Source organism: Trematomus bernacchii, unplaced genomic scaffold, assembly GCF_902827165.1.
Source record: "Trematomus bernacchii unplaced genomic scaffold, fTreBer1.1, whole genome shotgun sequence".
Classification (NCBI taxonomy): domain Eukaryota; kingdom Metazoa; phylum Chordata; class Actinopteri; order Perciformes; family Nototheniidae; genus Trematomus; species Trematomus bernacchii.
Window position 1 is genome coordinate 345974 of NW_022987593.1, and position 27743 is coordinate 373716.

Consider the following 27743-nt stretch of genomic DNA (forward strand, 5'->3'; position numbering starts at 1 on the left):
GGTATCTTGAGCGCAGTCAACAGGATGTGCTGCCACCAGCCAGCCGACTTGGTAACGTATAACATGTTTTAACAATAAACAGTAAATCTGGGATCAACGGTAACTTAAAGTGCACCTACAGTATCATGCTATTTTTAGGCAATAGCAGAGGTCTCAGATATATAAAAATATATAAAAAACATGTCTATGAAGTGTTTTGCTCAAAATTAAAAAAGTAATATATTACATATTACATATTACTTTAAAAAAAAGTAATATATTACACTACTTCGTTACTCTCTACATAAAGTCGTAGACTCGTTACTTTACTCGTTACTTTACTCGTTACTTTACTCGTTACTTTACTCGCAGGGCCGGCCCGCCCCTCCCTACAGGCAGATCACGCAGACTGCTAAAGTTTCAAATGTTCTCTTTAGTTCAGTTTCCATTGTCGCATAAGACTGATCCAGATAGCTCTGACTATGGCTGTCCTCTGTCTCCTGCTATCTGTATTTTGCGCAGTATATCTCTGAACGATGCGATGGTGATTCCACTGTGCAAATGGGCAACATTTCCTCTACTATGAAGGATGCTACAAGCCTGTCCATCTCTGCTTTGGTTACCGGTCCTCCAAATTCAAATTTTTGCTGCTTCGGAGTCGGCGGCGGCGACTCACAACATCCTCACTCTGGGTTCGGGGGTCCGGTCCTTAGCTATTAGCTTCACCTTAGCATGTGTTCTTTGCAGGTGTTTGTTGAGGTTTGACGTGGTGTTTACAGCAGTGGATAACAGCTTCTGGCCTGGACACAGTTTGCACCTCACCGTCACATTCCTGTCTATTCTTCAGACAAACTCAAAATAATGAGCATACCTCCACCCCTCGAAAGTTATCGCTGACTCAGCCATGTTTATGCAGCACTGCACGTGGAGATGTGGATGCGCAAGTCGTGCAGATTACGTACATATAAACCTGCGGCGGAAACCCCTCTTGTCTGTCAGTGTGATTATGACTGATTTTATAAAAGTAACGAAGTAACGCGTGTCAGGGCAATGTTAGCAACTGTAGTCTGATTACTGAATTATAAAAGTAACGCGTTACACTACTCCGTTACCGACAAAAGTAATATTATTACAGTAACGCGTTACACCCAACTCTGCAAACAGCCATGCCTCATATCCCTCTATTTCACTTCCTGTGTCAAAAGTGCTGATTTGGGTATAAATCTTTAAAAAAAAAAGAATTGATACAAAAAAATAGGAGGGGGCTGAGCTCATGCGGGACCCGGCAGCTACTGTCTAAACTAAATACTGCCGTGATGAAACGCCATATCATGGATTATCAAGGATTATTTCTGAAACAGTATGGAGCTCAAAGGCTTTCTCTCTTGCCGGTTATCCTTTTTATATCCAGCTTCTTCACACACATGCTCTCCAGTACAGGTTAGCTCTGAGTGTTAGCGATGCTAATGTGAACACCGACCATATTACGTCCAAAACAGTCTGGCATTGTTTCTGATAGCAACTTTCTGATAGTGCCGTGGGTCCACATTTCCGATATTACGTCATATCGGACGCAAATCTGGATCAGCTCCGTTGTACCCCCGTTTTTAGAGATTTGGGTACGGAGGAAAAGAGAGAGGGTTTTATTTTCTGACGCTGCGTGAGTTCCCTGACACACCGGGGACACATATTTATTAGGGCTGTCAGTCGATTAAAATATTTAATCGCGATTAATCGCATGATTGTCCATAGTTAATCGCGATTAATCGCAAATTAATCGCACATTTTTTATCTGTTCTAAATGTACCTTAGAGGGATATCTTTCAAGTTTTTAATACTCTTATCAACATATGAGTGGACAAATATGCTTTATATGTTTGTTTATTATCATTTGAACAATGACAAATATTCTCATGAATATTAAACACAACAACCTCTGAACATTACAAATATTCGCCTCAAATCAACCTGGAACCTCTCTCATACAATAATAGTGTGTGTGTGTGTGTGTGTGTGTGTGTGTGTGTGTGTGTGTGTGTGTGTGTGTGTGTGTGTGTGTGTGTGTGTGTGTGTGTGTGTGTGTGTGTGTGTGTGTGTGTGTGTGTGTGTGTGTGTGTGTGTGTGTGTGTGTGTGTGTGTGTTGGAGCTATGTGCAGCTCAAGGCATATATGCTCCAACGGGAGCTGCCTGGATGCTGCAATCATGTTGCGTGTGCTGACTTTTCGTACAATGTCACACTGTCTGGCTACCTGCATAAAGTCAAGTGCTCGGCGCAGTTGTCGGCGAAATGTCATTGAAACAGCTCCTTATATCCGTTAGCGCAGCTAGCTAGCACCAGATGCTAACAACAACACGTAAGGTGTGCCTCGCTCGCGCGAGTCGCGCCACACATACACACTCCCTCCCGGTCCTCCCGATGGCCAGTCCGGGCCTGCCAGTGAGCGTGGAAGTGTGGTCTGCCACAAGCGGGCGGTAGGAGCGGGGCTGTCAGCATCAGCGGGGCTGTCAGCATCAGCTTGTCGATGGTATTTTAAACTCGATGCGCTCTGAAACTACGGCGGCCGAGGACAAAAAATACACATGCGTTAATCGCGTTAAAATAATTAGTGGCGTTAATTTTTTTTTGCGTTAACGCGTTATTAACGCGTTAACTTGACAGCCCTAATATTTATGTATAAAAGACATAAAAAAGTGCATTTTGCATGATAGGTCCCCTTTAAATGTCACCAAGGCAGAACATCGAATTGATAATTAAATTGTTCACAATCGAAGGAGTAGTGATAACAAATGTCACACATTGGTAAGCTATCAAACCATGAGTCTAAGACGGAACCCATTCATGTTGGCATGAATGTCTAAACGGGAGTAGCATAGAGGAAGTAAGGTGGGACCCTATATTCACACATTAACACAGTCACACCTGGGAGTGGCGCCTCACTGCCACACAGTCTTTCACTATTGGGCACCGAGCTGCTCCATTGGAACAGTTAAAGGTTAGCTGCCCAGAGGTCGCAGCTCTCATAGTAGTTGTTGAGGGATTTAGGCTGGAGCCACACAAGGACGATAACGCAAACGGACCGCAATCGTTATCAAAAAAGTATTCCGTCCACACGCAACAGGCACCAGAAACGTGTCCGTTCACACGAGACCGCTCCAAAGCGCTGGAGACGCTGTAGTACATATGCCAGGCCTGTAAGTGGCGCTACTCCTGCCACAAAAGCAGCGAAGAAGACTTCCCGCGCATGGTTGCCATGGTTGCCCTTCTGTTTATTCTCCGCTGTGGGCGCTCTGGCTCTTTTTCTCCCTCCCCGAGGCAAGCGTTTACTCCTGCTGTAAATCTCTCCGGTAGTCCACCAGCAGATGAAAAACACCCACCTCTCCGCCTCTTCCAAGGGACGAGGGGACCGTGCGGCAGAGTTTCAGTTAGATTTTTTTTCGCCGGTCAACATGTCCGTTAAAGTTAAAATCTTCCGGACAAAATTAGAAAAGTGCCAGTCAAAGGTCTTCTTTGTTATTTATTGAGTTTTAAAACACATTGATAACGACTCTATATAATAATAAAAAACGGAGCCTCTCTTTCCCTCCCCCTCTTCTGACAGCCCAGCAGCTGATCTCTGAGCAGGGCTATTGCTTCACCGTTATCAGGAAATGATCGTAAACACGGAGCCGTTTGCCCCCCCAGAGCGTTTCGTTTGCAGATCTACCCACCTTGGGACCCGTTATCGTTATCATTATCCTTATCGTTTTCTGCGTTTCCATGTCGGCCTTGTGTGGCCGAACCGTCTATCTGATAGTGAACTGTAGCGGATACGACCGTTATCATCCTCGTGTGGCCGGGGCCTTAGACTGCCAGAACTTTCACAGCTAGTAAACTACTCATATTTTAAACTGTGACCTTTTAGTCACAAGCCTATTTCCTCTGAGCCTATCTCTTACATATCGTCCACACGGTTCCGTCGCGTTGAAGCTTGCCGGTGGGCGTGTCTGGCGCGCGACCAACAACCAATCACATTAATCTCCCGCCCCGGACACACAATCACGCGGTTTGATTGGCTAGCGCTTGTACTGGCATATGATTTGATTGGCTGGCGCTTCCGTTGACGCTTGAAAAGTAGAATTTTTCTCAACTTTCGAAGCGAGCAACGGAGGCTAAGCGACACAACGGAACCACAATGCAGTTCGGCAAAGCGTGACGTCACCCCATTCAAAGTGAATGGGAAGCGTCTCCGTTGAAGCACGCAACGGAACCGTGTGGACGTTACGTTACTGCAGCTCAATACATGACTGCTGAGGCTAAATGTGGAGATGGTGTCCTGAGACGGTCAGCTTTTGTTCTACTATTGTTTTATGAGTTGTGATGTGTACCACTTAAAGACATAAAGACTTAGGGGCAGAGAGATAGATGGACCAAGACTTTGAAACGTATATCAAATCATCAAAACAGTTCCTAATTAATGTTCTATTTAACAGAAAATGTATTTGATTCATTTTTTCTAGGGCTGGGCAATATGGCCAGTCTTCTACTGCGATAGATTTTGGTAAAGATATATATCACGTTACAAAATGTTTTCTGGTAATAAGCCTATTTTAATACTTGACCAATAAAGTTTGTTTTTTAAAGAACTTTAGTGCAAAATGAACAGAAATGTTCCAAGTTAAATTAAAGAGAACAAATATATACATATTTCCTTTTAAGCAATAATGCATACACACAAATACAGTTTCAGTAATATTCACCTATTTAAATGTATATCTGTATAAATATGGCATATGTATGCAAAATCGCATGTTGAATTATCCTTATTATAATGTGTACAATATTGAGTTTTTATAGGGTAGACTGTGTGCAAAACAAAAAAACTATTTTAAAGTAGTTCATTTGTAATTACAGCTTGTTCATAATAAATAACTTCAACAAAACAGTATGTTTATATCTTCATTATGTTATTCTGTTAAGTTAATTTACAGCAGTGTTGATTGATCATCCAGCCCTCATAGATAAATGGGTAAACAGGTAGTTTAACTTGTTGAGTGATGGTTAGTGGTTACCATAGCAACTCAATTGTCATTTTTCAATTTCCGCCTCCATTACAGTATCTTGCAGGTCTAGTGTTTCAGAGACATCTGCCTCATGCCCAGCCCTGGGTGTGTTTGTGCGTGCATGTGTGTGTCTGTGTGTGTGCACACAGGGGAAGAAGGCTGACTCTAATTGCAAAGGCCCATCTGCTGATTCTGGAAAACAGGCTTGCATCTTACAGACACAAACATTAGAAGAAAAAAATACTCACGTACACACATGCGCACATACATACACACACAAACATGCACAACACAAGTGCCTACCTCAAAGGCTTCAACTTAGACCCTGAACAATATGCACCCATTCTCTGGCAGCTGTGTGGACGGCATTGACTGGCATGGTTTACAATATGGACTCTATTGTCTTAGAACAAAGGCCTCTCCTCTCAAGGCAAAGGTCACATTATAAGACAATGAGCCTGTATTCATAGGGGGTGGCAGCAGGGGGGCAAAGAAGAGTGCACGTGTGAGTCAGCTTGAATTTTTATTATTTTAACCGGGTATTTAAATAATATCAAGCCTAAAATGTCCCTTTCAAATATATATCTTTTTTTTTATCATGTCAAACTTTTTTTTTAGTTGCATTACGTTTCGTTATATGTTGTATTAATGCATTCAATCCAGTTGAGCATGTATCAGCTAACAGTATCTATGTAACCTAGTGCCATGTGACTTACTATGTAATCGTTGTTTAGTGTAACTGATAATGATTGTATTTCATTCTACGTCCTCATTAGTATTGTGGTAAATTAAGGTTGTGTGCTTGTGCATGCGGAGCGGGAAACACCTGTTCCACACATCCCCCATATGAAGAATGATATATCCCTTTTCCTGTTGTTCTTTCTTTCACTCATTGTTACAGTGAAATAAAGACGAAAATGCAGCCCTGATATCCCGGAATTAGATTTCAAAGCAAGCATTCCAAGTCATATGAGAGTACAGGAAGGAAAGCATGTGGGGTGACACACACTCGACAGGAAGTGCATTTACAAATGGACAAACAGACTCACCACGTTCACACAGGGTATATCATTAAATGCGCTTAAACTAATGAAAAATAGATACATGTTTCAAAATTAAATTAAAAAAAACTTTTCTAATTAACACCTTTATTAGCTCTGTTGTAATACCTTTCAATCACAAAACTAGTTACTTTTTTTAATTGATGATTTGAAATTGCTTGTCCCACACATAGATTATTAAATTGGAACAAAAATACTTAAGTGATATGTCCAGCCATTAAATAGATAAAGCTGTAATTAACTACATAGCAAACTGCCAAACCACACAGAGGGAGGAGAGAGAGCCCTCTCATTCACATTACTCTCAGCCACTTCAATCAATTAAGAAGAGGATCCCAGATGAAAACATTGCCTCAGGGTTGTTATACAGCAAAGTTGCAACATATTTCTCCTCTCATTGAAAAACTGATGTCAACCGGGACACTCTGACTAGCTGTCAATATCCAAGAACTGCACCCTCCTCTCTCGTCAATAAATTGAATGTGCAATTCATCAGCCCAACTCTAGGAGACAGTATTTCTAATTAAAATGGAGCTCGTAAATTCGACATTTTACAGGCCCAGCTCAGCTTGTACTGTAAATACACTGTAAATAAGTTGTAGTGAGTGGCTTCATGGGCAGATGAAGGCCTGGTGTTTTAGTTTAACTCCTGTCGACGTGTTCAAGGAACAGCAGGTTTATTGCAATTAATTAGAGAATGTTCCAATGTTGTGCTCAGTTGTTATTCTATTCGGGAATGATAGCATGCACTGTCTTTATACTGTTCTATTCTATTTGATCCCTCTTTATTCGATTCTGTTCTTGCCAGTGCTGCATATTGCATGCTGTTATGTATTGTTTTTGAAGCTCGGTGGGTCATATCTGATTGGATTAGCAGTTTGAGAGGACACATTTATCGGGCCAATTAGAGCACTCCCTGGCACAGATGGAACCCGGAGATCTCCTGGGAGAACGCAGGGTCATGTTTTGGATCTAAAAAAGCATAACGCATCTGTAGAGTCGGCTAAAAACTGAACACCAGGTGTGTATATATATTTCTGTGCCTATCCCCCGGGCCAAATCATGCCTGCTGTAAATATGAATGCATTCAGAGTCAACATCCCTGGTTAAATATGTCTAAAGTAATCATGGGTTGAGGTGCTTTGTATTCGAACTTGCGCACACACATACAAGCACACATATTCTTACCTTTTTATAGTGTACTTTGCTTTGTCAAAGTGAAATGAAGCCCCAGAGAATCACATCTCAATGGCAGCTGGACGTCTTAGTCCTGCAGAGGCAAAGTGAGAGGAGACAGAAAGGCAAAGGAGAGAGGGGAGAAGGGGGGGGTTATTGAAGCTCAGTGAACTGAAGTCCCTGTCATTTTTCACAATAGAGACCGATAGCCGTAATATGTAGTGAATGTGGGGTGCAATGTGAATAATGGCTGCCGCCACATTTTGTGAATAGCCATAACCCACTCAAATACAAGAACCAGGCAGTTCAGAAGCCAATTCTGTTTGTGATTGCTTGTTTAGTGTTTGTGTGTCTGTGTGCTGCATGTACACACGCATGTGAATGTGTGTGTGTGTGTGTGTGTGTGTGTGCTCTGCTTCGTAATGACCTCTTAAGTGTCAGGGTATCAAAGTCTATAATGGTCCATCTCTGTGCTCGCTGGCAGTTTACAGCTAAAAAGCTCTCTCTTGCTATGATAACTGGTTTATACGGGTGGCATTTCACTGCCAAATGCCAGACACTTTTCGGAGAGGAAATTGTTAGCTCTGTTACTAGAATGCAGAGGCAGTTATTCACAGTTAGACTCTGTCTCTTATATATATATTTCTATTAGTGCTTTATGTCCTTTTTTTATATCCCTCTTTTTTTTTATCACTACTTTTTTCCACATATTTTCCCTTCTGTTTAGGAGCCACTCTCTTTGACTCCTTCCCCTCGCTCTGTCTCTCTCCAGCTCTATCTGAACCCTCCCCATCCTCCCAATCCTTATTCTTTATAGTGTCAAGCTTTCAGCTTTGTGTCACCAGGGTCAATCTCAATGTGAGAGTGTGTATTTTCACTGACATTGGAAGGTGTGTCCCTCTTGGCATGCAAAATATTGTTTTGTTGTTAACGGGAAGAAACTGTATTTATCTGCTTGGCCTTGAATTTGTCTCTTCCAAAAGCTTTGTCAGCGTGCTTTGCAATATTTTGACTGGCACACACACACGCACACACACACACACACACACACACACACACACACACACACACACACTTATACACACACACACAAACACACATGCACACATATCCATACAGAGTGTCAGAGCCTGGACCTCTGTGGAGCTCTCAGGCAGGGCTGTGCAGTAATTGGTTCTATTAGCCAGTACAGGAGGCCATGGGCAATGTCTGAATGGTTGGGTGGGCAGAGACTGCAACAAAAGATGGAATCACTGTACTGTGTTTGTGTACATGCATGTGTTTATGTGCATCTGAATAAGGGTGTATCCCAATGCTATATGTGTATACATGCAGGAGAATTGCCAGAGGCAACAGAGCAATCATGAGAAATAAGTTAGGCGTTAAGCTCCCCCACCTATTCAACACCTTCATTCAAGTCTCCCTCGCTTCTTTTAGAACACGCAACATATTATTCACACGAAGCTGGTCAACAATGGAGGGATCAATGAATGAGGAATGGAGTTAGAGGGGTGGAAGAGACACAGGTGCACAGGCGAGGTGGTGAAGGAACAAGTATGTAATAGTCGCTGAACTCGACGGTGAATGAGATTTTTCATTAGAGCTGATTTTCGTAAAGTGGAAAGGGGAAAAAGATTAAAGATGCAGCCATTGCAAAAGTCCATGCATACATCAGTGGAGCACCATTGCTTTGTTCCATCACTGAAGGGGAATTCTACATTAAATCCTACTTTGTGATCTTGTCGGCTGTCAGATGGCCCAGGTCAATAGCTATCAAAAGCTCAAACTGTGTGTTTTAGCAGGAATAGCAATAGGATAATTCCAAAATGTACAATCCTTTTAGGATATTAAGTTTGGGATGCCATACCATACTTTGAACAGTGAATGTATAGGGCTTTTCATATTAATTGTTTTAGGTATAACAATTATTATTTTTGATAATGTCTTAAATCTCAATTATTTTCGTCAGGATGATTGTGCATGGCATTTTCATAATAGTTTCATGCCTATTTGTAGGATCAACAGAACGGCCTAATTTATTTCCTTCAGTACATTTTTTGACAGAATACCATTGTGTGAGCTGGGTAAAAGATTAGCAGCATTAAAAGAGGAGATAGAAGAGAGACTTTGATCGAATGAAGGTGAGGCCGCTCCTCTGAGAGCAACCAGCAGCGGAGCAAAGACGAGGACAAGAGACAGAGAGGTTTAGATGGGAAAATGGTGAACGCTAACAGCTTCCACTACTGTAATAGCTAGGGAGGGGCGCTGACTGAGAGGCTTTGGACAGCGAGTGGCTTAGCCTGACTGAACAATAGATGTACGTGATGAGGAGACGGGAGAGATTGTTGTCTTAAAAATGTTTTTTTATGTATTTCACATGATGGACGCTGACCATTTTCTCACATTGTGAACAATGTTGTTTTCTATTATGAGAGGCAGTGGTTGTATTGATGTCCCATGTCACCCCCATTTCTCATGAGCCTGCTGTATGTAATTAGGATGACTCCACAGTATGCTTTTATGATGGTTAATCATGTATAACCATTTATAATCATGCTTTAAACAACAGATTGCGCCATAAGAGAGCAGAGATTGTGTTGATGCCTGTTGGTGGAGATTTATGGCACTTGGAAATGAAGCGATGTGAGGCCTTCCTTTTTAAAGGGTGGAGTCCCCTACAGTAAATGTTAATGTTTAAACCACAATCCTCCCCCTGGGTTTCGACAGATTCGATATAAGCATGAGGAATATGGAGCAATAGTGTAGATGGTCTACCCAGGCGTAAAATTAAAGACTCTTGTCTGTGTGCCCCACATAAATCTTTAAAAGAGATGGAGAGAAAAAGAGAGAGACTGGAGGAGGAAGGGAGGTGCACATGATGAAACAAAAAACTGGTTGATGTGTCCTGTGATTATGAACCATTGTACTACTATATGCACCCCTAGACAATGACATGTTACAATACATGCAAATACACACACACAAACACACACACATAACAAAAAACAAAGACACACACCAACATCTCCCTATAAAAATAGCTTTTAGGAACAGTGTAGCTTGAGTTTAAGACAAAGATTGGCTTAAAATACCTAATATGATTTGTTAAAGACTTGCTTCAGCAAACTCTTTCTGTAAAATAAAGGTCCTAGCCCAATTCCCTCTCATCTCAATACATGTGATGGATGCAGTCTCATCTATCATACATACCGTTTGAGCGAGAGCCATTCGAGTTAAAAACGCACATAAGCACACTGCAGGAGAGCAGGCACACAATTTCTTACATGGTTAGAAAACAGACACGTGGTCCATGTAAGTTATTGCTGCAGGCCCATGGGCCAGAGTGGTAGTCATCTATCTTGGTGTGACACTATCAGGCTCCCTTACAAAAACACAGAGGTGGTAAAATGGTTTTATTGCAAAATGTGAAAGATACGTCAGGGACGAAATTGACGGGTGCTGATACATGCGAAAGGGGCATGGTGCTTTTATCTTAAATGAGTTGTAACGTCCTCTGCCCGAAACAGACCCACACAGCTTCTTTTAGAGTCACGCATAGTGAATGTGCTAAACGTAACGCAGTCGATTTGAGTATCATGCTCACACCAAATAATTCACCAGCCAGTCAGAGGGAACTCAGCCTTAGGCAGAGTTAGGTGCTATATTTGCACTTAAGACAAAGCTAGTCAGCCCGATATCATTAGGAGAAAAACACAAAACGCTGCAAATGATGTAAACATACTTTATCGAGCCATTGATCATTTCTACATCTGTTAATATCTTTGTTCCATCAAGCATAACCATCTAGTCATCCTCACCCTCCTTCAGCCTATCACACTGCACCATCTACTAAGCTACAGATCAATACTCCCTGGCACATATTCTCACTCTCAAAGACTTGGAATGAAAACGCCATTCGATATCAATCAAGATCACAGCAGTGCCACTGAACAGGCACAATACATGACAATATTTTTTTTTTTTCATTTACCATAAAACGACCAGTCGCTTCACATCGAGTTAGATCTTTCAGCTTGGTTTATGCTGAAAGGAAGCAGATGAACAGGGAGTGGGAGATGTATGTAATGCAGTTAAAGTAAAAGCCCAGTAAGCAGGAAATCTAAGAGGGGCCTGGGGATGATGGTATTACAGAAGACGCTGATTGTGGACAATCTGCTGAAGAAGGAAAAGATATGGAAAATATCATTGGTTGCAGTATGGTGGATATAAGAGGAAAGGAAATATGGCAACAAATTAACAATCTGCAAAGAATCATCGGGTGTGCTATAACTGCTTGTTGAAGTAAATGGTACTAAAAAAACGATGTCATTTCAATCAAACCAGAAATCCCCTTCCATTGTCTCATTCACTCAAAGTCAACCAACCCAGTCCTTTTATTTGCAACATTGAATCGGTCCTTTAAACAATACAGCATTTTCAATTCCTGTTGCAGTTTCCTCCATTGATAAGAAATGCTGTGTTGTACCACGACACTGGGAGATTTATGCCCCCAGCCCTGTGATGACCTCATTGTTCATTGCCCCATAATTCAAATCTGCTCCGCTGTGTTGCATCACATTGTGTATGACTCATTTCCAAGCACCCCATTCTCTAAACAAGCGAGGCCTCCGCAGCACGCTATATTCAGCCACACAAAGTACACAGCAAAGACATTTCCCCATCAATACTGTGGTGACTGACTTAAGACTTGCATATGCACAGTGCGCACCCACACACACACACACACACACACACACACACACACACACACACAAACACACACACACACACACACACACACACACACACACACACACACACACACACACACACACACACACACACAGTAACACGCTGTTTAAATGGACTGAACAAGGAAGAGGAGAGGAGGGGTGAGTGCTATTGTAAATGATTTCCTGCAGAGACCAAAATAATCGGCAGACCTTGGAGTGAGCTTCTTACAATCACTCTGGCCTTGTATACTGATTCTCCATTCAGCACCCTAATGGCACTGTGTGTGTCCTTAAATATTCAATTGCAAGCAGTGTCTATGTGTTGTTTTTCGTGGGTGTGTGAGCTTATAAATGTGTTAGCATACAAGTGCAAACGTGTGTGTGTGAGAGACCGAGAGACTGATGGTAATTGATGTGTATCACATTGATGTGTGTTTGGAGTGTCTGTAGGAAGAAATGCATGCATGTGTGTGTGTGTGTGTGTTTTTTCTATTGAGTGGTGACAGCCTGGAGTGGGGCGCAGGGAGGTGAAGGGCACAGAGGAGAGGTGTGGACAGGAGATGTGTTGACTGAGAGAACAAATGTTTTTTTTCTTTGTGAAAGAGGCATATCAACTACTGAGTGAGTGAGAGGTTTTAAAAGACAATGGGCTGTGGATGCAGTAGCTAAAATAGAGAGCAGGTGATTAAACATGTAGTTCAGAGACAAAACGAGCGCTGAAAGTAAAGGTCATTTCCATAATAAAATAATTAACCTGTAGATATACTGTACACACACATGTTGGGACTTTTTATTGTAAACTGCACAGCATGGTTTACAGTAAGTCAACAATTGATTGAAAGGCTAAGATGTACACTTTGAAAATCAATAATGTTGATGATAGCCATATGTCTCGTATTTGTTAACAAGAACAATTGTATAAAGAATACCATAAATGTACCCCTTCACAGCCTCCTTACTCTAGAAGGCATTGGATTTTACTAGCACTTCAGAATGGCACAATGATAACCTTCATCTTCACTTTATATAGCCCACTTCAAAACTGTATTACAAGGTGTTTTGCAACCAATAAAATCACAATAAATAAAAGTCAATGATGACACAAATCTGGACATGGAATAATAAGAGCTGCCTAAGAAATACATTTAAAAAACTGCGACTGGTCAACTGGTCAAAGCAAAATTAATTAAAGTCAGTCCCAAAGAAAAAAAACATTATTGTGAGATGTGACATTGATTTTACCCGACTAAGCCGATTGATCACTCCAAAGAAAGGGAACAAGATTGTGAACTACGGCCATCAGCGTGTTTTTACTGTTACGGTGTCCATTCATTAGATTGACTGATTGTTCTCTTTAGGATTTTTATGGTAGGAAAGTAGCAATAAATACAAAGTAGGCAAGAGCCACAGACATTATCACTTTGCCACATATTTGATGGCTGTTGGTTTTACAATTAATTTACATTTATTGATTTGTCTATAAATTGTATCCCATTCCAATGAGTTGGATCACAACTCTTCTGTAATTTCCCGATTACAAAACGCTGATTAAAGCAACTTGCAATTAAACATTTAAGGAGGTGTGTGGACTTTTCATCTTATTTCACAGATTTGATTTTGCTACTTGTAGCTGTTTTTGCAGGAGTACATCTTAAGAAAACGTAAGAGTTATATTTTTTAATTGCTTATTCTGTCTTTATGTTGCAGTTTAATGCAGACTCAATCTATCAATATAAACTATTTAAGATCTAATTATAAGATTAAATGATATGCTGACTATTGACTATTTAATAGTATGATCACAGCCTACTCATTAACAATGCAATATTCATTGAGCAGGAATACAACATGCATCCCATTCAACAATACACACAAACAGCTCACTTAACAGACTACGCGGGCAGTCAAGCCAACAGTGTACATTGCCTCCGATCGGCCCTAAAAGACAGACAGATAATAGGCAGCGGTTGTTCACGCAGAAATTATTCCTACAGTTCCATATTTAGGCAAAGTAAGACATCCATCTCTGGAGGGCTATTCTAGTCGAGGCCATAGGAGCAATGAGTCAGTGAATGCCCCGAGATCTGACAGCCAGCCGTCTGCTACTGGTTTTCCCTTTTCCTAAGCATATATCCAATCAGGTTGCAAAGTTACTGTGCAGTCCTCTCACATGGTCTCAACCTCTAATAAGGTTGAATGATATTGGAGGCGAGCTTCACACATTAAGAGAGGTGAACTGAGCTTATCGCTCCTGTCAATGGTTGAAAATGCAGAGAGCCGGGGTTATTCTTTGAGGGAAGGAAAGGGTAGGAGTGAGGATGTGTTAACACATGACGGAGTACTTTAGCTGGATGAAAAAGACGGGCAAGGATCTGGCCTCATTATTTCTATACGGGAGAGAGATGTCGTCTAGAGCAGGAAAGGGCCTTAGAATGAGGTTACACTGGGCCCACAATGTGGGGTTGAGACAAGGAATGTGAATCATCGTCGCATTAGGAAACAGTGCAGTAAAATTCAACAGCTCCGCTTTCAGTGAAACTTAATCTTATTATTGCAGCATTAAGATTTGTTTTGGTTTTCATGAGTGGCAATTTATTTATGCAGGTTGGTTGTCTCTTTGTGCAAAATACAAAAACAGCTTCTGTTTATCTACAAGGCTCTCTGACTCACAAACCTTTACCTTGCTATAAATTACCAAAATAGAAGACTGAATTTCAGGAACTGCAAATTCTTTAGGAAAACGCTTTGTTAAAATGGTTCAGGGGAAATCAGCCCTTAGGTTCTATGTGCCCACTGAACAGAATTAATTGCAGTGTTGAAGTTGGACTCTCTAATAACCCTTGACGATGGAAATGGAGACTTCAGTAACAAGATTTTACCCTGGTTTCAAAACTGATTATTTCCCTGCTTGTCTTAATATACAAGTGTGTATATGTGTCTGTTATTGCCTGTCTGCAAAGGATCATGTTGTCTGTCGAGGTATATTTTCATTATGTCGAGGTTTGGATGTGCGCACTAGATATTTAATATATGATCTCTCTTGTATAAATCACAGGCTGCTTCCATTACAGGGTCAGATATTGTTTTTGGAGCCTTTCAAATCCAAGCCAAATATTTGGTTACATGAACTCCTCTAAATAAAGAAAGTCAGCCATCGGTCAATCGAGCAGAACCATCTAAATTGGACACCTATCGTAATATATATGCCCCCTGCTTTTTCCCCAAAAAATAGCTTCTGGTTTTAGTCATGCATCATAACAAGTGAAATGAATCAGTGACCTAATTAAAGAAAGACTGATAGACCTTCTGTCAGCAGAATTCTTGATTGTTGCTGTTGCACATTATATTAATATCATACAGCTTCAAGTGCTTTGACAACATTGGTGTTGTGTGGGTGTCACCGCTTAACGTTACCCAAGGTGCTCTTTGACACACCTTGCACCTTGCTTGGTGTGATGTCTGACAAACATCATGTGGCTCTCTGGAGAAGCCATCTGAGCCTGTCAGAAAAGTAAACATTCACTGTTACAGATGTAAGATCAGACTGAAAAGCACTAACAATGTTGAGGTTCCATTTGTTTCTCCACTGTTTAAAACAAATAAACAACTTGTGGGCCCCCCTACAAGCACCAACTTTAGAAATTGCACATCATAGTATAGATGTATTTATTATGGACGCTTCATTCTTCTCAAACTTTAAAAATGAATAATAATCAACCTGGCAAACAAATGCAAGTAACTGGAGGATCGATTACACACAAACAGATGCATGGATGAGAAATGACTTAGTGATGTTCATCTCGTCCACAAACATGATAATCTCCTTGGAGACAGGCGTGTGCTTTAACAGATGCTGCTAAAATGGCAGCCAAGCAAAACTATGTCCAATTTCACTAACACGGACATACAGATAACTGCATACACTGACCATTTCCCTACCTCAGGGGACCCACTTCTCTTACCTGCAACACTGACAGATGAGTCAACATATTGTCAACCACTCCTGTAGCGCTTATATTTGCCCTTTATGTCACACTGAACCGGCTCTGAACAGAGTTTGCACACAATATATCTGCTGATAGCCATTTGAATTTGGAGAGTAGTGATTCAAAAGGGCCAGCCACCCAAACAGACACACAGCAAATTACTGGTGAATGGTGCTTTGATTGCCAGATATTTGCATTTATTTTTGAAGCAGGCCACTTATGATAACTCGTAAAATCCTCATCAGACACAAAGAGGATTAGGCTATTTACCTTTTCAGTGGAGCCAGCTGATTACAAAGAGTACACTCTGTAATGTCAGTAAAGAGCTGTTTTTGGTTTAGGTCAAGACTGAAGAACTGTGCAACCTTCAGTAGTTTTCAGAGGCACATCAAGGTCATCTGCCACCCTGGATGCCTCTGCTGTAAATAAGAGCTACAGCTTTCACTCATGAATCCGCATGATTGACGTCTCCTGAGGGTGCACTAGCCTGCCGGATACTCATTTTATTCCTGAGTAGCTGGATTTACTCTGGATTTTAGACTGCGGCTGACAAAGCAGCACAGTAGCCTAGACAATAAGCTAACTGCATTCCAATACACTCAAATGACAGCCATATAAAATAGGAGAAAAAACCCCGAGGAGGTGAGCAGAGTCTATCTGTCATCCATCATGCCGAGGCTTGTGATTTATCATTGCACCCTGCAGTGAGGCAGATGCACGCGGGCACAGAATAATAATTATGTGTATACCCCAGCCGAGGAGCCGTCATGGGATAATATGATTGCATTGATTCTTGTCCGGAGATGTAATAGGTAACGTTGCATATTACTTAGCCACATCCTAGCGACGCCCATCCAGCCACAAGTCGCCGGACCATTATCTGTACAAATACGCGAACTACATTACATGTTACCCCCCGTCCATTAGGACCAGTTTCCGCGCCCCTTAAGTACAATAATCGCAGGCCACATTCCCATGGGCATCCGTGAGAACCAAAGTCAGCGCTGCCGTATTGCTTTTCTAGCAGGTCACTGAGAGACACGGGTTGACATATATAAAAGAGATTTACCGACGTACACCAGGGATGTCTGCGAAAAATGTGTACAGGAATACATATTGGATCCTTACCGTATCACCAGCCGCAGCAATATACGTGCATGTATACACATCCAGCGCAGAGAGTCAGGGAAAAGCTTTGCTGCGCTCTGTCATACAGTCCCCACAATCTTGGATAGAAATAAATCTTCCCGTCGATAAATAATTTCACTGATTGGCGCCTTGACTTCGGGTCTGTGGTTATTTCTTGCTGCTGCAACACAACGACGTGGGTAAATCTTACCCAAATAGGGGATGGAGATAACGCTGAGGGTCTAATAAACCAAAAGCTGCGTGCTTAGTATCCCGATCAGCGCTCACACAGGAGGAGGAATCGCGTCCGTCCAAACGCACTAGTCCAGTGGAGTGCTGGAGGAGGACAGAGGCGTATCTCTCTCTCTCTCTCCCTCTCTATCCGTCTGTCTGTATCCCTTCCTCCCTCCCTCCCTTTCTCTCTCCTTATCTTCCTCTGCTGCCTTTATGTTCCCACTGACTTTAGCTGAAGTCCACAGGCGCAGAGCGCAGCGGAGCAGAGGACCGTGGTCAACACAGAGAGAGAGGGGTCAGAAATGACAAACCAATTTGGAGGAGCGGTGGATGCTCGGTTGATCGAGCGCAGCCCGGCGAAAGGAGCGTTACGTTGCGGGCGGGCGGGGAGCCGAGGGTGGATGGAGGGCTGGGGAGGGGGGTGATGATTCCTGCCTTGGGGATGCAGAGAGAGAGAGGGAGAGAGAGAGAGGGAGAGCGAGGAAAAGAGGGAGAGATGAAGTGGGGTGTCTTGCGGAAAACATGGAACTGGATCTGGCTCCTAAATGTCTGGAGCGAGGGCTCCACCTGCCGTGTGAAACACACAGGGGTTCCCAAACTTTTCACGGGAGGTTTTAGACAGAGCACATACAGTACGACCCACCAGTTTATTAGAAGCCCTAACTACAGTGTGCGTGTGTGTGTGTGTGTGTGTGTGTTTGTGTGTGTGTTTGTTTGTTTGTTTGTTTGTTTGTTTGTTTGTTTGTTTGTTTGTTTGTTTGACATGACCTGGGTATGATTGCATAATTGTTCCTCAGGATGACAACAATATAGGCATATTGGCATACAGTTCATTATAACATTGTCAGCTAAATAGAAATAAATAATGTACATTATTTAGGTTACTCTTGGCCTCCCAGAACCCATGTCTCATTATGGTCCCTGGATTCCGGTTTGGGGTTTCGAAAGCCATGAAAGGTGGACTATTATAATTCAGCCTAAAGCGGTTTGCCTGGTATAGGTGTCAGCTGGGGAAACCTCACATTGGGACAATTAGCAGCAATGGAAATGTTAAAATAGAATAGCTTATCAAATTAAAATATCGTAATTGGAAATCAATATTTTATTTAAACCCAGGCTATGCGTAAATTATCCTAATTACAAATAGGCCTATATAAAAAAGTAAGGACTCATTCAAATTGCAACCTGTTGTTCGTGCTTCATGTAGGCAAATACATTACGAGTTTTTTTACTTCAATTTTTGGTGTAAATGTAATTTAAGCACCTATATAAAAGCATTCCTAATAACCTTTTCTTAAGTAATGGTTTCGCAAGGGAGTTTTCGGGACAGGAATTGTGAGATTGGAGTCACCATAATATCTGTGAACATTGTTTGCGGAGTGTCTCAGTGAATGTATTACGGGATTACTGTGGCCAGTTCTCTTACTTACTTTAGGGATGAGCCCTCTGGCTGAAGATCAGAGGGTGACATGCGCACTGCACGGAGCGCTCAAGCCCCGGACACAATTCTGGAAAATAAAGCGCGCATGTTGCTTCTTGATATCTTGCCGTCTCTGAATAAGCTTTAATGACTTATCCCAACAGAAAAGTGTCATCCTTTTTATTCGGTATTGGTGGAGGAGGTGGATGTGCTTGGAGCTCAGTGGGGACCTGTTGATAGCCCACCGGCGAAGCAATGGAGGTGAGAGGAGGCTTTCTGCGATAAGCAATTTTTAACTGTCCGTGATGTCCGTGTGTTCGTCACAGTGATAGGTCTAACGTGTCTGGGTCATCTTTAAATTAATTACCACACGGCCTTGTTGATTACATATCAAATTAGTAACTAATGCGTCTGCGTAATTACTGTAAATCATTCATCTGTAATGTGATTTTTGTATTTATACAGCAGTCAGTATCGCTTTGACATCAATGGTATAAGATAAAGATGTCATTAGACTTGCCGTGAAGGGCATATAAGTACTGCGATACCTCTACTGCCTATCAATGCCCCTTAATTAGATTTCAGATGAGACGTTGTCATTTCCAGCCCATCGTTTTGCTAAATCAAATCATGCTATTGGTATCATGCTTTGATGCTATACAGGCTTCCCCTCCAGCCAGAATGGTTGGGAGGCCATGTGTCGCTTTTAATTACCGTCACCGGCTGATAAAGCCTTTTGGTGGAGATTTAAATCCTGCTAAAGAGCATTAGTTGACAAGCAAGGCGCTTGCAAACAAGCGTGGCAAGGGCCTTGGAAAGGAGTATGTGGAGGTGAAAGGATCAATTATAAAAAACAGATGTAAATTGACACTAATTAGTCCTTGCACATGAGAAGGGGGAGAGTCAAATCTTGTTCTGCCATTATTTTAAATATCGTGTATCAAAAGAGATATCTTCAAGGAGAAAGAGGAAAACTAACCTTGGAACTTTTAATATACTGTCAACTTTCTCAAGTACATTGTCTGTCAAATTGAAATCTGTACAAAGTTATGTTAACACAGAAAACCTTTGTTTTGTTGTTGTTGCAGGTGCCAAAAAGAGAAGAATGACATTTAACTGAGTCAGAACGACACATTTCATCTGAACAACTTGTCTACAATGGAAATCATGGGTACTTGTATTCAGTGATCTGCATATGTATTGCTCCCTTTTAAACCAAACACATTTCAGTAACTGTTAAACGTATTACTAACAGTCCCCGCCGCCACCATCATTAGAGGCTTACAATTAAGGTGTCAGGCATGGTTGCTGCAGCCAGGCAGGAGAAAATAGTTTCATGTGCAGGTGGCACAGGACTCACAGTCTGATCGGTAGTCAAAACTTTGTGGTGAAGAGTTTATAGGGTCTTAACCTCCTGCCACATACGATTACTGCAGTTGTGACTTGCTCTCATTAGTTCCTGCTGCAATAAATAAACAAGGGCAATATGACCTGACGTGACATATCAGCTTTTGCTTTTCCGTGTTGCAGAATGGATTGCACATCCTCTCTAATATTATCTTAAAAGTTCCTTGACGTTTTTTTGTGTAGCTTTATTAGCATACATTTTTTACTTTACCAGGAGATTAAGAACATAATATTTTTGACATTTGAAGACTTTGGTATGGAAAGAACTCACACTCTAGTGGCTATGGTTGAGGGATTTATTTTTACACAAATACAGTTTCTGTTCACTCAAATATCCCCAAACATGTGTTATGTTATCCTTATCACTGTGTGGATCAGTGCTGACAGAGAAGGTCATTTTAGATTCTAAAGACAGTGTTTAAAGTAACTTTGAATGATAAGTCATTTCTATTTTCCCATTGGTCTCCATAAATGATTGACCTTTCATTGCTTATTATTAAAGGTGTGGGGTTTGTAAGGGGTCACAAAGCAGCAAAATGTGAAGAAGTCTCCGACTGACACAAAATATACAATATCTCTGCAGATACTCATTGTGCCTTGGAAGCTGTGGAGAGACTTCAAGCCAAACTTAAGGAGAGAGGAGAAGCCCCCACACAGGAGAAGCTCTCCCTGCTCAAGACGGTCCTGCAGAGCCCCCTGTTCCATCATATACTCAGCTTACAGCAAGCTCAGCGGAAGCCCCCGGCAAAGGTACAGCGTGAGCATGACTGTGTGGGTGTTAGCTGTATATTGAATGGTGGGGAAGGAGCCGGAATTATTCCCAAAATACTGAATGCAGGAACCAAACTGGATGACTAATCAGCTTACCTAAGCTTACCACTAAAGCCCTGAGACAGACAGAGAGAGAGAGGCAGGAAGGTACACACGTCTATATACTGTAACATGTTGAGTCTGCAAAAGTCATCCGAAGAGTGTCACAAGTTTTGAGTTTATGTCTGTTTCTGAAGTGTCAGCTTGTCTAGTTCATCATATCCAGTTCACATCTACTGTAGAGTTGTTTTTTTTGCAATTTATCAGATAATCTAGGTATGTATTGTGTTCGTCAGTTAATACCTTTTTTCAACATTTCCTCTACTTGAGTACATTTTTAAGGTTTGACTTTGTGTAATTCCAATTCCTGCTATTTAATACTTTTACACAAAAAAACAGTTAACTTCTACATTTGTTTACAGATTAAATCTAACGATATTAAATGAAATCAGCAAACAAATAATATAAACATTATGGTATATTATAATAGGTCAATACTTGAACAGTATAGTTAAGTATAGTATAGTATATTGAGTTGGCCCTTCTCCCCTGCTCAATAAGTGTCAGGGTACTCTTCAGTGTACCAAAGCCAACCACAGTTCAATCTTGTTTTTGAACAAGCTGTACGCTTAGTGCTTCGCCGAGTTATTTTTGCTTTTTATAAGGATTTGGTATTTTTGCTATTTCATCTTGAATGCATGCTCACGATCTGGCACCTGTTTGCTATGTTTTTGGATAGGGTGACGCCTAGAAACATCAGCAAAAAAACAATTAAAATGCATTCAGAAGGCCCTGCAAATGGGTCATAAGTGGTGATTGAGAGGGATTTATGTTGTGTGAGTCTATACATAAGCGGCCCAATAGACAACCTTTACATGTAACAGTACATGCTGTATTGCTACTTCGCCCTAATTCAAACATCTGAGTACTTATTTAACCGCTGTTGTAGTGGTAATGATCATGGCTTTGTAATCGTCTGTTGTGGTGTGCTTTAATGGGCTGACCCTATAAGCACCACACCACAGTCCACACACAAGGATCATTACATTACTGGAGCTGTGTGTAGTGTCAGCTCGTAACCAATTACTATCTCTACATTCCAGGAAACATGGCACTGCTGGATCATGTCAATGGTTTCTGTATTTTTATCAAGACAGACACTGACCACGTTTTTTGTTGGTTCACGATCTTGTTTCTTGTCAAACTTACAGTGGCAAAAAGAAAATAGGAGCAAATAAATTGAGGTTTTGATATAGCTCTTTCTTTTATTCTGCTACTGCTACAGTACTTCAACAGGTGTTACAATTGTTAGAATGAAATAGCATACAGATAAAAAAATATGTATCTTCCGGAAATCCCTTTTTCACTTTGAAACAGAAAACCTTAAAGACAAAAGGGAACAATCTTGTGGTTACGTGCTATTGAACAGAAGCACTTATCTCAGAACCCTGTATTCTTGCTTTCCTATCTTTTCTCTTTCTGCTCAATTTTAAAACCATCTCTCTGCACTTATCCGGCTCCTCACCCTCCATATCTTTGTTCTTCAATTAATGTCTCCACCACTCTATCAATCCCCTTCCCCATTTCTTTATCTCCCTCATCCATTTACCTCTCAATCTTTATGTCCCCCTTCCCTCGAATCCTTAAATCCCTCACTCATTAATTTATTATCTCTCCATCCCACCAATTTCTTTTACATGCGTCATCTCTATTTCTACACTTGTATCCTCTTATCTCAACATTTGTGCTATCTTTCCATTCGGTATTGCTCCTTCAATCCTACCAGGGGAAGATTTCCAAATCTGTTTCCATGAACTGTGGCCCCTGCCATGGCATGGCACTGGAACTGAAGGCACTGAGCCACAGTGACTCCTACACATGGGCCATAGAGAACCGAGGCACTGCCAGATCCATCTATAGCGACAACAGCCTCACTTCTCTGGGCTCCCCGGATCTGTCCTTCTCAGACATCTACTCAGACAACTGCATTCACACTGAATCCCCAGTAAGTAAAACACCCATTGTAGACATGAGGACCTAGGAGGTAGTTTGGTTATAAGCAATTCATTGTTGAAGTCCATGCATCAACTTAGTGTTTCCACATTGTTGTTTTTTTCTTTCAATTGTAAAATATGCCACATTACCATTCCAAATGTCACATTTTACATTTCAGAATATAACATTACATTATAAACTCAAGCACAGTTGGATGTTACATTGTCTGGTGGTTTCAGCTAAGAGCCTGTTAGGCGTTAGAGGCAGGGCCGCTAACTCTATGTCACATGTGTCAAACTCAAGGCCCGGGGACCAAATCAGGCCCTTGGTGGATTTAATTTCGGCCCGCAGGATAATTTTTAATTACTATTCGATCTGGCCCGCCGGTATATTGCACGCACACCTTCACTCAATCCTGAGGATTTCCTCAGCTCAGAGCCTGAGCCCAAACATTGATGAACTTGCACCCAAGATGAGATGCCAAGTATCTGGCTTGAACTATCACAGAGCAGCAAACTGAGTTTACATGGATGTTTCCTTTTGCACTTTTTTTCTTGCGACAACAGGGCATGTTTGGTTTTTCCATTGAGGGAAATAGTTTTTTTGAAGCTGTTGTTGGCCTGTGGAAAAATGTAATCATAAGAAATGACTCCAGAAAAGCGGCAGATAGAGCCATAAGAAATGAATGCAACTGATTATTTAATGTTTAATGTTGTTTTTATAGGCAATCATTTAAGCTTTGTTAGTTCCAGGTTTAATATGTACAATAAGTTATTTCAATAAGTTTTGCAATAAACATTGAACCAGTCCGGCCCTCGACTACTACCGATTTTTTTTATTTTGGCCCACTGTGTATTTGAGTTTGACACCCCTGCTCTATGTCATTTAAAGTTTGCTTTTGTTTTACACATGACATTTATTTTGTAGTACTGCACTCCCCCTCGAATCTCCCGCACCATGTCGATGGGTAGAAACCTGTCTGCTATCGCCCATGAGGTACAGTTGGCTCACATGTGAAGTGGTAATGTAGAGCTGTAAATGTGTGTCTGTGGATATAGATAAGCAAGGGAATCAAACTGCTTTAGCACTCCAACCTGTTAATGGTGTCTCAACATTTAATTAAAATAGATTTTCTCTCTCTCCCTCCCTCCCTTTTCTGCTCCCTTGCCTCTTTTTCTAACCCTTGCCACATCAGAGGCGTCACGTGGAGATGATAGAGCTAATCAATGATGGGAAAGGACTGGGTTTTGGAATCATTGGCGGGCGGAGCACTGGAGTCATGGTCAAGACCATCCTTCCTGGAGGAGCTGCCGGACGGGTAAATCCACCTGCCAATCAATCGCATAGCCAAAACTTAAATAGCCGGTTAAAGGAGTAGTTAAGCATTTTGTAAAATATGCTTTTTTACTTTCTTGACAGAGTTAATAAGAAGATTGACAGCATCCCTATTATATCATAATAGACCTTAAGTATAAAGCTGCAGCCAGGAGTTGGTTAGCTTAGCTTAGCCTATAATATTTCCCTTCCTTATTGATGAGTTAAATCTTTGAAGGAACATACTGAAACTTTGTATTATAGTTATGTGTGTTATGTCGAATCTGCAGAATGTATGTAAATATATTTCACAAAAAACAGTTTACACTAAATGTTGTTGTTGTAATTGGGCTCCCTAGGATAAGCGCCTGCGTAGCGGAGATCAAATCCTGCGCATCGGGGATACAGATCTGGCAGGCATGAACAGTGAGCAGGTGGCACAGGTGAGGTATCAATTGAAAATAAATTCTATATTATATGATGAATTGAAGTATGCTTTTGCCAGCTCTGTTGAATGAGTAGTAGGATGAGGACTACGGTGAGAATGGTGGTATTGAAGTCCATTGATAGGATGCGTGGAATGAAAAGACAGCCTGGCTAAATGCATTTTTCCTAAATGGGATGGTGCAGTCTCCCCTAGACACACTTCTAGTAGCCCTGAGGTGGGCTTTAGGCTGATGAAGCCAGCCAGAGGAGGAGGAGCCAACCCACGAGTGATCTTGTAAACTAAGCAGACGTTTTTGTATACTTTGAGATTTTCCCAGCTGAACAGATTATACTTTTTAGCAATGTGGCAATGATGATACCGGAATGGCTTTTTGTCTAGTGTTTTAAGTGCTTGTTTATATAATGATTCCAGTGGTTTTAGAGCTGTAGAGTGTGCATTTGAACAGCTTATCAGACAGTTGATGTGGGCGAGAACCATTGAGTGAAGGTATAGCTTTGCTGCTGCAGTCGATAGGAAGTTCTAATGTATCTGAAATTTGACAGATTGAACTTCACTTTATTGCAGACCTTTTTGATGTGGGTTTTGAAACTGAGGTTTGTGTCAATACTCCTAAGTACTTATACTCTGAGACAACCTGTAGTTTCCTTCCAGAGAAGAAAACATCTTGTTCTGTAACAATGCTGTGGCCCTTGGAAAATAACATACACACTGTCTTGGAAATATTTGGTTGCAAACAATTGTTGTTAATGTGTGCTTAAATAACAGATACAGTGTAAATATATTGTCACTGTTAGCCCATAGTTAGCTCAGGGAAGTGTGCCATATTCTTTTATCAAAAGTGTTTCGAGGACACAAAAACTGTATTTTCTAAGAAAAAAAGGACATCATTGATTTAGCAAATATATTTCTGGTTAACATTTAAGAGCAGCACACAGCTTTTTCTGAGCTATTCTCTATAAACATCCAAGCCTGTTTCAAGGAAGTCATCTGTTATACAGTATGCTTTACCATCTTTGCAGCTCTCTGTTTTTTTATGTTACCTATTTCTTAATTGCAATACACTTTTTCTTTTCATCTCTTCACAATTGACCACCTGGCCCAGGTTCTGCGAAATGCTGGCACCAAGGTGAAACTGCTCATTGCCAGAGATATTACAAAGGACAATCACCTCTCCTCTCCTGTCCTCAGCCAGGACAGCCTGGACGGCAAGGTGTGTGTGTGTGTGTGTGTGTGTGTGTGTGTGTGTGTGTGTGTGTGTGTGTGTGTGTGTGTGTGTGTGTGTGTGTGTGTGTGTGTGTGTGTGTGTGTGTGTGTGTGTGTGTGTGTGTGTGTGTGTGTGTGTGTGTGTGTGTGTGTGTGTGTGTGTGTGTGTGTGTGTGTGTGTGTGTGTGTGTGTGTGTGTGTGTGTGTGTGTGTGTGTGTGTGTGTGTGTGTGTGTGTGTGTGTGTGTGTGTGTGTGTGTGTGTGTGCGTGCGTGCGTGCGTGCGTGCGTGCGTGTGTTTGACAGCACATCATTAAAGTCATGCAGAAACTATTCATATAATTGGCTTATCAGTGACATTAAACATGTAATACATTATTCCCTTAAACACAAAAATTGTGTATTGGATTCATTATTGTCTGTGCTTCCTTCCAGCTCAATGACTTGAAGGATGACTATGATTTCAGTGTGCAGTTCACTAAGAACAGTCGGGGCCTTGGATTCACCATTTCTAGCTACATAGGTGACCTAAACTCAGGTAATAACATCTACCGATTTAAAATTATTATTCCAAGCTAAGTTCACTTAAAAAAACTGGAAAACTAACAGTATATGCAATTATATAAACCTGCTTAGTATAAGGTATTATTGCGTGATTATGATTGATTATGTATACATTTAGAGCTACATTCACTTAATCAAGTCGAAGTTTGACCACATTTTGTCTCTTGTTTTCCTTAGTCTACAGCGCTGGTGTGATAGTGAAGAGCATAGTGAAGGGGAGCACTGTCGATCAAGATGGACGCATCAACATCGGAGACATCATTCTGTCTGTGAGTTCCACTAAAAACAACAGATGGCTTTTTTATTGAGCCCTCTGAAGAAATACCTTGTCTCCAAAAAAAAAGGCATCTCAAAATGTGCGCAGTTTGCAGCTTTTAGTAGTTACCTACAAACCAATTAGGGTTTTTAAAAGCTGATGAAGAGGAATGCTTATAGTTTTTCTTTTACTTCCATCCATCACTTCATCATCTGATGCTTTTACTGCTTTCAATCTTGCTCTGTTTTTTATTTTTGATTAGTATTGATTTACTTTCCCATTTCATTTGCCTCCATACCGTCCACTTCATCCACTAAAATGTTGCTTCTGTCTCCATCATACCTGAGCATTCATCCTGGCTCTTTTCCTACTTTTACATCCTGTCCCCTCCCTCAGGTGGACGGGGTGAGTCTGCAGGGCTGCAGTGAGCAGCGGGCCATGGAGGTGCTGAGGAGGACAGGCCCCCTGGTCAGACTGAGGTTGCTACGGAAGGTGGTCCGTCTGAGTCACATCCTGCCCCCAGTTCCCCCCCTGCATCCCCTCCGACACTCCCACAGCTTCCACGAGGGCAACCCCTACAAGATGGGCCTCAACAAGATTCAAGAGACAGGTGCTTTTTGCTGAGAGAAGGGAACATATTGGCTCAGGGGTATCATAAGGGAATTGCTTTTGAAGGAGCTGACGAAATAGAGAACATGTGATTTGACAGCATGCCCTTACATAAACGTATTATGCAAGCAATCATCCACAGGTGCTACCTTTCATGTCTGTTTAAATCATAACCAACTCATCTCTCTGATATCTGTTCAAACTATAACAATGCTTGCTTGGATGTCAAGTTTGTTTGTGTGTTTGTGTTTGGATCACTGCTCAAAATCTGTTTCCCCGTCTTCCAGGGATCTGCTCACTGCGGGAAATCTCCCGGCGAGCAGCATACGCCAACGGACGACCCCGTCACGATTCCAGAAACGGTAAGCCATGCTGCAGTGCA

General features: G+C 41.5%; 2 protein-coding genes across 2 annotated transcripts in view; one reads left to right on the forward strand and one right to left on the reverse strand.

Annotated features, from left to right (window-relative positions):
• adgrl3.1 (adhesion G protein-coupled receptor L3.1) overlaps positions 1-17461 on the reverse strand; it is a 113363-nt gene extending 95902 nt beyond the window's left edge. Inside the window, exons 1-2 of the mRNA XM_034130465.1 lie at positions 17104-17461; positions 7269-7350 (exon numbers count right to left, since the gene is read on the reverse strand). The gene's annotated coding sequence lies outside the window, so the exon portion shown is untranslated. The remainder of the gene's footprint in view (positions 1-7268; positions 7351-17103) is intronic.
• A 2454-nt stretch (positions 17462-19915) lies between these two features.
• Positions 19916-27743, forward strand: part of si:dkey-92j12.5 (multiple PDZ domain protein) — a 35084-nt gene continuing 27256 nt past the window's right edge. The window contains 11 exon segments of the mRNA XM_034130258.1: positions 19916-19928; positions 20748-20914; positions 22761-22979; positions 23897-23965; positions 24165-24287; positions 24643-24726; positions 25834-25941; positions 26368-26470; positions 26674-26765; positions 27149-27362; positions 27649-27723. Of these exon segments, the coding sequence (XP_033986149.1) occupies positions 19916-19928; positions 20748-20914; positions 22761-22979; positions 23897-23965; positions 24165-24287; positions 24643-24726; positions 25834-25941; positions 26368-26470; positions 26674-26765; positions 27149-27362; positions 27649-27723 (1267 nt within the window).